At 43.8% G+C, this 12,859-nt stretch overlaps 1 protein-coding gene across 1 annotated transcript in view; it reads right to left on the bottom strand.

Moving 5' to 3' along the window:
- Positions 1–2,986: 2,986 nt before the first annotated feature.
- LOC147659167 (uncharacterized) overlaps positions 2,987–12,859 on the bottom strand; it is a 372,891-nt gene continuing 363,018 nt past the window's right edge. The window contains exon 11 of the mRNA XM_086951924.1: positions 2,987–3,057. Coding sequence (XP_086808050.1) covers positions 2,987–3,057 — 71 coding nt within the window. The remainder of the gene's footprint in view (positions 3,058–12,859) is intronic.

Raw genomic sequence — 12,859 nt, 5'->3', positions numbered from 1 at the left:
TTGAACTTGTCAGCCATTCCCAGAGGCCTAGCACCTCCTGGCATACGGTCCCACACTACCCTGTTTCTTGCAATACCACAGGGCAGTGGTGTTGTCTGCAAGCACCTGCACTAGTCTGATGAAAGAATGGCTTTTAACACCAAGCGCATGATCCTCAGTTCCAGGAAGTTGTTATGGAGCTGAGCCTATGCCACAGGCCTCTGATATCCACCTCTCCTAGATGTCACCCGTTCCCCCAACCCAGAAGGGATGCATCGGTCTACTGTCAACTCTGGGTGGAGTAGGGACAGCGATTGGCTGCTCACCCAATCATGGTCCTGTAATCACCAGTGCAGATCTATTGTATTCTCCTCCGAGATCCAGGAGTGGTCAGATAGGTCCTCTTGATATTTGACCCACTGAGACTTCAAATCCCACTGCAGAGCCAGCATATGCCACCTGATGTACATGACCAGCTGGATGCCATCAGTCCCAGTAGCCAGAGAGTCAACCTCACTGAAATCAAGGGCAAAGAACAGGATCATTACCTGAATGCCCTGGATTCTCATTTCCACAAGGAAAGCACAAAATTGCAATGCATCCAGAATGGCTTTTATGAAGGAGAGCGCCTGAGGAGGAGCCCAGTGAGACTTTGGCCCGCTGATAGTGAACCCCAAGAATGACCTGAGTTTGCCATAGTCTGGTGGTGGTTGACTGCCTAGGTGTGCTGCTAATGTATTTGATGTAAATGTATTTGAGCTTATATAGCGCACAGCTACCCGCAGTGGGTTTCCCGGCGCTTGCTTAGGGAACCCGTCCTGGTATTCCCCTGTGAGATAGCAGGGTATCCACAAGGTGAAAGTCAGGCATCCCGCCGCGAGGGGCTGTTGTGGAGATTAAGCAAGCTATTGCCCAGAGTCGCAGAGTGTGAACCCGTGAGTCGAGAAGGCACCGGAGCGAGAATTATCAAGTCCGTGGAATTTTTAGCCCAAGACCCGCCGAGGCGGGGAATTGAACCCTGGTCCAGGACCAATCTCAGCTTCCGGGTCTGCCGCCTCTAACCCCTGAGCCACACTTCTCCACTACCACCGTCATTCCTTTAGTAAAAACCTGAGGGGCCTGTAAGACCAAAGGAGAGCACAACAAACTGAAAATGCTTCTGTCCTACCACAAACAGCAGGCGGAGTCGATCTGCTTTAAATATGGGGATATGAAAATAGGCATCCTGCAGGTTCAAAGCTACCATCCTGTCTCCAGGGTTAAGAAATGCTAACAAAAAAGAGAGAGCAGCTCTGGATCTGAGTCTAAGGGTGCAGAAAAAGGGATTAGACATCAAAAAGCCAGAAGGGTGATATATGGCTCCAGTGAGGTCAAAATAGTATTACTTCTGGTATCGAGATGGAGTCAGCTCCACCTATTGACATTGTATGAAACATTTCCAGATCTAGTTTTGCACCTGGGATCTTCAACAGGTGAGGAATCTGCCGGTACAATATCAAGCAGAAATAATTTAATTTTTGCAAGATCAAGAAAAATAGAACTAAGCAGAAATAGTGTAGTCAACAATGATGTTTACACATCTTTAAAGAGCCATTGCAATCTAGTTTTCAGTTTACAAAATGCCATTTGAACTGCTGTATGAAATAGTTTTGTGACTTATTTGTAACAACACGTAGTATATTTCAGTTTAATTTCAGTATGCATGGAAGTTTCTGACATTCAAAAGAGGCGTGCAAGAAAAGCACACCGGGTTCTCCTTAAATAAACATCAGATAAGTTTGTGATGTAATAACCTGTGCACTTTGGTCATGGACAGCACAGTTTGGGACATTACTTTACACTGTCAAATTCAATCCCCCAGAAATGTCAGTAATTTGCTGGTAATCAACAGAAAGAGTAAACATTGATATTAATAGCATAACTAAAAAAGAGCAGAAAATTGCAGCAACAGACAAAAACACTTTAAAATGGAACACTACAGACTGACTTAGCATAAACTGGACTTTAAAAGAAGTGCACCTATTGCATTGGATTATTATAATAGTATACCTGTAGGAGGCAATTTTTTCTGCATTTGACTTGGAGATTGTTTCAGCTTTAACAGGAAAGAAAAAAATTCTATTTGGTGGACAAGGACTTCTGTATCATCACTAATCGGACTTTAAATAAATCTGATGTGTGCAATACATCTCAAACTGGCCATTTTGGTTTCACAAAAAGAACACTGAAGAAGCCACAGTTGTGCAAGTGCCTTGGATTTACAGTTAAACAACAACATTTAATAACTCCTGCTAAAGCAAGTTTACATTTACAGTCAGAAGAGCGAATGAGAAAAGTACCGCAAATGTGGGTTAACTACACTGGATGCCATGCCCCTTCTGAAAAATTAGTGGGCACCAAAGAGCCTAAGACAGTAGAAAGCCATCAACGAGAAAGCTGGTACAGACTGGGGAATAAAAATGGTCGATGGAAGTATGCAAAAGAATTTTAAGTAAACTGAAGATTAAAGTAAGAAATTATGTCAATTTAGAAGGTCAATCAGGCACTGACAATTTCGAAAAATTCCAGGTCATTTGTGCAGAGAGGAATCATGAACTGAATTGCATTGTTAAACCACTTAAGTTCCTATTCAAACAAACTCCATTCACAGTTTTGCACCATAGATTTAATTAAAAAAAAAACCTAATAGCTCTAAAAGTGCGCTATCAGTGCGCTAACTTTTTCAAAATAGGACTCATTATCACTTATCCTGCTGACTGAAGACAACATTACTAAGACAATGGCACCTTTGAAATTCAAAGACAACAGTGCAGATTAGCTTAATCATGAACAACATTTAACAGATTGCATACACCAACATTGTCAAAATACATAATGCAGCCTACTCTAACAAGTGGCTTTAGAGCACAATATAAGACATTTTAGTATGAATTTAGAGACAAATATTTTCAAACACATAATTAAGCTCCCAAAACACAATCCCCACTCAAAGTAATGTACAACCCACTTACTTCCGTTTCTTAGCTTTAATGGGCTCATCATCATTCATCTCTTCGGCAGATTCTTGCTCTTCTTTAACTATTAAAATAATTTTAATTGTCAATCTTGCTCATATTCTAAGTTAAGGCTAAACACTTGCAATTCAAGAACATTAATGTAATAAGACGTATTGGCAACCAGTGAATCATTATTGATTGCGGTCTGAACTAAGCTACATCAAATTCAGGAAAGCCCTAAAAACATGGCTATTCAACATCTAATTCCTGTAACCGCATTGACACTGGGATCTGTTGCGGCGGGAAACCCTTTGTTGGGTAGCTGTGCGCCATACAAATGCAAACAAATAAAAATAAATAAAATTATGTTCAGCACAAAGTACATTTCAAATTCAGTGAAAAAGCAGGATTTAATGGATCCGTTAGATTTCAGCTGCAGTGCCAAAATGGTACTGTAGTGGAAACATCATTCCTTCGAGTATCTTAAACAGTTCTACAATCCAGGACCAAAACTTCAGTTCTACTTAACATTATAACACCTATCTAACTGAGCCAAACATGCCTTCACCTATCAAGGGCAACGAGTAGAAATCAATATTCAACTGTCTAAAACGTATTACTATAGATTACTGTGGTAACTTCTAAATCACTATCAATTTACATCCACAGTCACAAATTTTAAATTTAACTTTGTACCAAAGCAAGAACTATAAAGGTTTAATGGCACTGAACGTGGAAAAATCATGAAACCTATATTAAGAAAGATCTGCTCTACCAAAACAGGCATGAAATTTGCTTTCAGTTCAAATATTATGGTGCTGTCAAACGGTACACGGTTCCAGATTGACTAAGGAGGCACAGTAAGCCCCCGAGTTTTCCAACTTAAATAAACAGTTAATATTAAAGAATTTGTAGATTGAATTCTACTGTTGGATTAATGTTCCTGGCCATACAATGCATAAAATAAAATACCATAAAAATGTTTTCTTTACAGTGGGGTCCCTTCTTGCAGGTTTGGGTTTGACAGTTAGTGGTTCCTGCGAATCCCTGTTAATTTACGCACAACGTCATGAAGAATTTTGAAGACTAACATTTCCAGACTACAGTGGGTTGTGGGACAAAGCTCCTGGTGTTAGAGTCAGGGCAAAGGGGGATCCGAGTTAGCACCCAAAGTGCACCTGTAGTGGCGCAGGTGTGGCTGGGTGCCCGGTGCTGTTTTGCTTCGGGTGCACACTGTTGTCTTCAATGGGGATTCTCCGGTTGCAACAAAGAATGCAGGCTCGGGACAAAGATCTCCTGAAGGTGACCACCAGTTGGAGAGGTAAGTTGGGATGCTGGGACACCGTCGGCTGGGGCCCCCCAGGGCCGGGGGTCATCAGATGCAGGGGTGTTTTTGGGGGTCGGGTTTTCTTACCAGCTCAGGTGGCAGTCGGGGGATCATTCAAAAAAGGGGCTGCAGGCGTGGATTGGAGATTCGAGGCAGGTCAGAGATCATCAGTTCTTAGACCGCCAGGGAGACCGCCTCGTGGTGTTGGGCCACTCGCACTCTGGCTATTGATGTCAGGTGCAGAGTGGTGCAGACTCGCGGATTTGGCCGGAGCCAGAGACTGTGGGTGAGCAAATCCGGTGCTCATGGGAGACTAAGTCTTGGTTTTGGAAGGCAGGGCAGATCCTTCAGGTTCTTGAAGGCTGCGGACTGCAGGACACACTGGGATTTCGCTGAAGCAGGTTCGAGGTGCGGACAGACCGGTAGGACTGGGGCCAAGACTGTGCACGTCCTCCTCGTCTTAGTGCAGCACAGCTTCTTAGGTACTCCTTTTCTTCAGGTCGGTTCTTGACTGAGGAGAAAAGGTTCGGGGTTGCCTCGAAATACTAGATTTAGGGGTGTTACAGGTAAGTAAAGGTCGGGACCAATGGGTCCCTTCCTTGGGGTGGGTACACCCGCTATTATAACACCCTGCAGTGGGAGGGGGCATATGACTATCTCTGGTTGGCTGGGTCCCCCCATCTGCAAGATGGCAGGGACTGAGAGTTGTGCTTCACCTCGCCTCCCCAACCTGAGGGGTGAGGTTGGCAAAGGTGGGTATACCTCCCCTTCTTCACTTGGTTTTCCCGCCGATTCTCCTGCCCGAAGTGGGGGGTCAGAACTGGTGGGGGACAGTTGCTGAAAGCAGTAAATGGCTGGGGTGGCTCACCAAGTCAGCAAGCCTTTGAAGCTTCCCCTTCATGGATCCTGCCCATCCTGGTGCAGGAGGCTTGGCACCTCATACCAGGATGTGCATTGTTTCAGACCCCTGAGAGCAGCAGGCTCTTGACCCAGGGGTCCAGAAATATGTCTGGTGCTGGCAGCTGGCGAACAGCCACTCAGCCAGGACACTAGAGTTAGTTTGTTTTTTCAGGGGGCTTCTCTAAGACGCTCTCCGAGTGAATTTTTTCATTAATTCCCACACCGGCATCAGTGTGGGTTTAATGTGATGAGAAGTTTGACACAAAACTTCCCAGTTTTCAGTAAAGCCACCATGGTGCTCTGGAGTTCATAATGACAAACTCCCAGCACCATATACGCTTAATGGAATTAGTGCACTTACAAGGTCTAAGAATTGGCTTAAACACTGTAGGGGTACAGGGCTCATGCACCTGTATCCTCACCACTTGTGCACCCAGCTAGTGCTGACCTATGCCAGGGCAGTGGGTTGTAGGCGTGGCACACAGGGATGTGAGCCATGTCGACTGCAATGGCAGTGTGTGTGCGTGTGTGTGTATAAAGGTACAGAGCCTCTAAGGGTGGTACAATAAGTGCTGCAGACCTTAGAGTCCTTCCCTGGCCACAGTGCCCTTGGTACCTATGGTACCATTTTCAAGTCTGACTGACGAGGTCAAAGAGTGGCAATTGTGTTTTGTCTTAATGCAGCTTAGAGAAAGAACATCGGTCCTGGGTACCTGGTTGGCAGGACCCCAGGGCACACTCAACGTACATCAGCAGTTGGGCAAAAAGTGGGGGCAACCATGCAAGAAGAGGGCCCTTTCTTACACCTTGGAATAGAGTACATATCTATGCCTGCCTCTACTATCCTTGACCTCATAACAAACTCTACGTTTCTCTCTTTAATGGCCTTATGGTGCCTGCTCTGACACGACTCTCAGGATTCTGAGTCGTAATCACAACCCAGGCAAATGGCATGGAGGTCGGTTATGGACATTTCCCATCACAAATGAGACTGGGTTTAAACCCTGACCTTTAGTATCATTGTATCTTAACTAGTTGCAATTTGTGGAGAATCCAGATCCAGAAAAGTACAGAAAAAAGAAAGGGAACCTCTGATGTTTTTAGAAAAGAATGGACACTGGTGTTCTTTCAAAATTTGTTATGCTTTGCCCTTAAAAACGTTATTTTTCCAACAGGTTGGCACAATGTTTTTCAAAAGTCTTACTGGAACAAGTTTGATAGGCACTGGTTACTCCGAGACTCCAGGTCTCAATCGAGAGGACTGTTTTTTACCTCTGTTGTACTGGCGGTCGACCTACTACCACATGTTTGGCAATTAGATGTCAAGGTAGCAGTTCAAGAAGCTCAAAGATTACTCAGGGAGCAGGTGTGGGTTAGATACTCTGAACTCAGCAGCTCTTGAAATAATTCCCAGTTATAGTGCTTTAACTTAGTAAAGCATGCAAAATATACTGCACAACTCAATACATTAATCGCAATGGCAATACTATAGGAAAGATCAGGTGTAAATGTAATACACGATTCGGTTTTGGCCATTTCCTTGACACCAATTGTCAGTCCATAAGCTTTCTATGCCAGAATGTTCTATCCCAATGGGGGCATGACCAGATTTGCATCTGAAAAAGGCAGAGTTACTACTGCTGAAATCATCAGAAGGACCAATTACCTAATAACAGTGCTGGGGAATCAGTGGGTGAAATGTTGCTCTTCGGCAGCCTCCCAATCAACTCCCTCATTGGCTTGGCCCCATTTATTCTCATCCGCTACTGCAGGTTCAAATGATGGTCAATGTTGAGCCAGGTAAAGCTGCAGATCCACAGGCTGCCATCAGAGGCAAACAAAAACCACCAACGGCCCAAATAGGAGGATCCAACTCCCATATGTGCTGAGTAAGGGGGTGTGCCACCATCCAATAAATCAATTTGAAGGACTAAACCCCAAAGCCTATGCTCTAGGATCCCCTGTGTCACAATAGTGAATGGATCTAAAGTTCACGCCAGCACACCCAATGCAGCACCACTCACAGTTCTTTCAGTCATATTAAAACCTTAGGTTGTGGTTTTCGATTTATCATGCACTTGGGCTATTTTGTAGGGGGAAGGAGAGGTCACTTTGTCACAGATGGGGAAGGAGGTCACTGTCACAGGTGGGTCAGGGAGTGGCAGTGTGCTTTGCTTGATTAATGATCAAGGTCAGTTGAATCCCACCAAGCGCTCCTGTGCAATGGAGGAGGCCCCAGATGCTCTTAAGAGGCAGCTTGTGGGACAGGTGCTCCACCTGCCCAGGGCTCACTAGAGATCTTTGCAGCACAGTTCCAAGTGCCTCACAATGCAATTATCCATGGCACTTTTATGTGCTATCTCTCTCCTCCACAAAGCAACCACGTTTGGTTTCTATTAAGCAAAGACTCTTACTACAGGTATACTTCCAGAAACATGACAGGCTTCCCAGACAAAGCAGATTCTCATCACCTTCAGCATAAAGTTGAAGACTCCTCAGGTGATGTCCCTTAACCTGCCTGGCAATCTGGCAGTCAACGACACCAACTGTGAACCTCAGAAGATCCTTCAACACCCAGAAAAGTGCTCCCAACACTAGTTAACGAGAATCCCCAGAACACAGACTTGAAGTTTTATTCACCCTCTCATAACATATTTGCAGACAGTATGTGAATTCCACTGGCACAGATCTGTGAATGACTTGAGGTTATTCTGCCACTTTGTGAATCAATATCTGGGCATGCCAGCCATAGTTTTGGTCTTCAAGCAAGAGGAGAAATAAGGGGAGGAGCTGGGAAACTTGCTCAGAGAGACCCTAAACATAGGCAGGGAAAGAAGACTTCACACCTTACAATTGTTAGCCTTTTGAGAGAAACAGAGTCAAAGACCATCTCCTGTACTCCAGTACGATCAAACTATTACTCTGATGGGGTGACAGCAAAAGGGCAGAGAAGGGCAGGACCTGACAAAAGGCTATTCCTGCACTTTCCAAATAGTCTGCCATCATCCCACATGCTCTAGTCTTGCTACTGCCCCAAGATTGTTATGTCTGCAATGGACACAATCAGTCTGGCAGGCTAACATTAACCACCATTTTGTAAACCTCGCTTGCAGTAGAGATATGAAGTAAATCACACTGTGACAACAACCTCTCTTTCTCTCGGTATCTCTCCTCATCCTAACTGTGTGCACTGAAGGCAGCAAAGGACCAGATTGAGGAACTCTGGATGGACCATTTTAACAGGCAAAACCAGTAGCGGAACTGCTTCAAGAAGGAAACAGATAAAAAGGCCTGTTGTGCCACCTTAAATTAAGATGCTATTACTACAGTCAGTCTTAAGGCAATCCCTCGGAGCAAACAGCATACTCACTATGGAGGGCACACATGGCATGCCCCATTGAATTGAACATAGCCTTGCTCCGGATTCTAAACCATGCCTCACTGGTCCACAGGATGCACGATTGTCATGTGCACTGACACCAAAAGGACAAAAGGGCCAAAATACCAGATACTTAATGAAATCGTGGTGCATCCTCGAAAAGTCAAGCGAGTGTACCTTTGTGTCTAAAAAAACCTTAAAACTCGCTTTAACCTCAAAGCTGTGAGGTTGTGTGTTTTTTTTTGTTGCTGAAAATTGTTCAGTAAACATTGGCCTGTATCATGGAAAAGCTGACCTATGGCTACCCAGAGGAATCTTTCATATCTTCTGATTATTCATAAAGTTCTTGAGGTTTTCAGTTTAAAGGGATCATGTGTTCTATTTCAGTCATAACCATGGGCAAATCCAAGAGAAGGGACACACTCATCATGACTGTCTTTTGTTACGCTCTCAAGCTTCTGAAAAGCTAACAGGGCCAGCTTTAGCGCTGGTGGCGCCCAGTGCGACTAGGTTTGTTGGTGCCACCCACTGATCTCTTCTCCATGAATTCCCTGACTACCAACCTTTAACAGTGACCCTCAAGTCTAAATAACCACTATCTCTCACATGCTTTTGACAGGGTCAAGGCTGATTTGCATATGGCCATGTCTGAACTGGGGTGGTGTGGTGAGCAAAAACACTGGATTTAGGCCCAGATCTCTGTACTGGGGTGAATGTATGACATTGTTCTGCATTCTGTCCATCAACTGTTTTCGCATTTGTCACCCCGAGTGGGACGGGTATGCTCAGACGTGAGTTCTGTGCTCTCCACGCCACTGGAGTCGAGCTATCCTGGCTGAAGACGGCTGATAGCCAGAAACCGGTCCTAGGATGCTTGATTCCGGTCCAGGGAAGGCATAGCTTGGCAGTTCGGGCTGGACTGTTCCTATGAGGCACTGGGTCAAAGCTGATTTGCATATGGCCATGTCTGAACTGGGGTGGTGCGGTGAGCAAAAAAATGATGGATTTAGGCCCAGATCTCTGTACTGGGGTGAATGTATGACCTTGTTCTGCATTCTGTCCATCAACTGTTATTTTCGCATTTCTTTTGTTTTCTAGCACAACTCATACCAGTGTAGGGTGTCCGAACACTTTACATCACACACACGTTGCACAAAAACAATGAATCAGTGTATAGGAAATGTTAAATAAGATAGAGGATTCCAAGGTATAGGAGTCAGATGTCATCCATACTGTTAGGCAATATAGATAAGGAGTGCTTGATCTGGAAAAGCACAATCTCAGAATTTAAAAGTACCAATATAGTTGGAGGTTGTCTTTAATAATAAGAATTAATTTCTACTCAAATAAACCTTTTTATGCAACATTAGGATAAACAACTGGGGCAAAAACAATAACGCTCTATCATACTATTCAGATTCCATGCAGCTCTTTGATGGCAGTTAATAGCTCACTGTGCTATATTAGGATTTTGATGTATAAATTACAAGTAAGAAGAGGATCTCTGACAAAAGCAGTAACCCACTGAACTATTTACATTATATGAACTTCTGTGATCCACATGGAACACGTGCTTTGCAGCAGGCATATTAACCCACAGCGCTACTTTAGGAGTCAAAACCGCCGCTATAAAAAACTCTATTCCCTCTCAGCAGGTTCATTAATCACTAGAGTTATCTTGACATTGTTACTGTTGCTTGAAAATTGCTGGCGACAAGGAAGGCTGAAGAGGACTTTTAAATCAATTATATATTTGACAACAGCGCCCTCAGAAGTCAGCGTGAAGTGGTATGGATTGCACTGCCCTAGAGCCGCCCTGGATACTAAAGACTGAAAAGTTAACTACTAAATAGAAATAGTAAAGACAATATGCAGTAAGAACATGACACCCAACAAGTTCACAGGTTAGAGGAAAAAAACAGTCTGGAGGGATATGGAAGGGGAGGGATAGGAGCAGGTGTGTTCAAACATTTCCTTTAAAGGAGAAAACATTAATATGAAACATGTCCAGGGGTTGAGGAGCGGATTTTCAGTAGTTCAATCTTAATAACAGGGAACTAGACCTTAACTGACAAATCACAAACTGTTTTAGATCATCATCTAAAAGAGGGTAATTATTTTAACAAATGTGTGACTTCACAGTAGGACAAATGCTGGAGAGGACGGACATCTGAAAGTTAGATTCCCTCTAAAGCACATTATGTTTGTTTTCGGGACATTTACTCTTTGGTCCTTTTAGGATAAAAATCAGATAAGACCAGTCTTAAAGAGATATCCTCACATCTTTAGGGGATAATGGCTAGAGAAAGAAAACTGAAATGTTCATGTAGAAAGTTGTCTCTCTATATAGTGTCTCAAAATGAGGTACACTGTTCACAGTCCAGGCAACTCGTATTGTTACGGAGGTCATAAATGAACACAAAATGATCTCTTTTGTGGTAGTGTGGGCGAGCAGCTTCGGCTCATCAGAGGGTAGTGCTATGCATTTGTTGTAATAACAGAGGAAATAAATGCGGAAGGTTGCGGGCGATACGGGCGAGTCGAACAGAAGCGCACACCCGGTTTGATAGGGTGGGCCGGATACTCTGGTGGGAAGTATAACGCAATATATGCTGCTGTGCGAAGTAAAAGTGTCATTTAATGTAGACGCCGAGACTGTTCCCATTGCAGTTGCTTATGTAATTTGCTGATGTTTGTACTTATTGGGTCTTCGGCTGTCATCAGCGTTCTCACAGACATTGTGCGAGTTGACTGACTCTCTGTTTTCCTCACATATATTGCTCACAGAATTGTACTTGTATGTCAAGTGTTTCAATAAAACATATTTAAATAAAATAAAAAAATAACAGGAAATAAATGACTCAAGAATAAATCTGAAATCAATAAAAAAAAAAAAATAATTTAAAGTATGAAAATTTTCATACCACAAACTTGGTATGCAGGCAAGTACTTTTTAAAATATCGACTTTCACTGGTAAGTAATATGTTAACTTAAATAAGTCTTTACGCCTAATGCTTTCCAAAGGGAGAAAAAGACGTATCCGGTATATAGGCACTTGCAGTAGGCGTAGGGGGATCCCATTCAGGGCTTAAGATGGTAGGGGGTAAGGTACAAAGTACCACCAGAAGTTAGAGTTTACAGACCTGGTGTTTCCGGGTGCAGAGGTGCTGGTCGGGTTGGTAGCCTTACGTGCTACACTGGGAGGGGGGACGGACCTACAGACAGGCTGCAGAGGGGGACTTGAGGACAAGTCTGGGTGCTCCCTATGAGGGGGACTTGATTTACAAGGGTCCTGAAAGCAAATCAGCACATCCGGTTCTCGAGAACCAAGGCGGTGGCGCTTGGGTACAGAGGGGGTAGGTTGGATGGGCTAGTACGTAGTAGGACTGATTAATGTAAGATCCCTTGCTAAACATCATCTGGAGACGTACTTACAACTAGGACATCATAACCTGAATGTTCTATTTCACACAGAAAACTGGACACGGCAGACAGAGAAGTTGAGCTAGGTTTAGCCTCCCCTCCAGGTTATAAAATTTGTCACAAACCCAGGCTGGATGGGAGAGGTGGAGGGGTGGGATTTATCTATAAAGATACCTGGAACCTTACCCCACTTTGTGTAGAGGACGTTCAGGGAATTTAATTACTTGGGTTTTCACTTTAGGATCCTGGTGGTCCTTTATTTTCTGGTTTACTCGGTTACAGACCACCAGGTGGAGCTGCCCACTGTTATGAAGAATTGATTGATGTGATCTACAATCAGTTGCATTCTAATTCCAAACTACTGATCCTTGGAGATTTTAATCTCTAGGGAGAATGGCATTGATACAGCTTTTAAAGAACTTTGTCAAGCATGTGAGAATATCAACCTTCAGCAGTAGGTGTTGTGTCTCATTCATCAGGGAGGCCATGTGCTGGATCTTGTTTTTTCAAGTGAAAGGGATGTAGCTGTTAAGGAGATACTTCCATTAAGTTGGACAGACCACTTTTTGGTACTTTTTTTCCCTAACGGTGGCTAATCCCCAAAAACACGTTTCTCTACCGACTATTATACGAACTAGTAGGGAATGGACTAAAATGCTAAAATCACTCCCTCGACTTGTTGATAATGATATTTTCGATAACCATGAATCAGTGGAGAAGAACTATCTGAATTTGTGTCATCAAATCACTAATTCCTTAGATCAGCTAGCCCCATTGAGGAAAGCCAAAAGCTTTAAGAAGCTGTCTGCTCCTTGGTACAATGAAGAGCTGTGGCTGATGAAGGTCAGCTGCAA

This window comes from Lissotriton vulgaris, unplaced genomic scaffold (genome assembly GCF_964263255.1).
Source record: "Lissotriton vulgaris unplaced genomic scaffold, aLisVul1.2 SCAFFOLD_990, whole genome shotgun sequence".
Lineage (NCBI taxonomy): Eukaryota > Metazoa > Chordata > Amphibia > Caudata > Salamandridae > Lissotriton > Lissotriton vulgaris.
The sequence above is the reverse complement of the archived record's forward strand: the minus strand, read 5'-3'. Positions and strand labels throughout refer to the sequence as shown.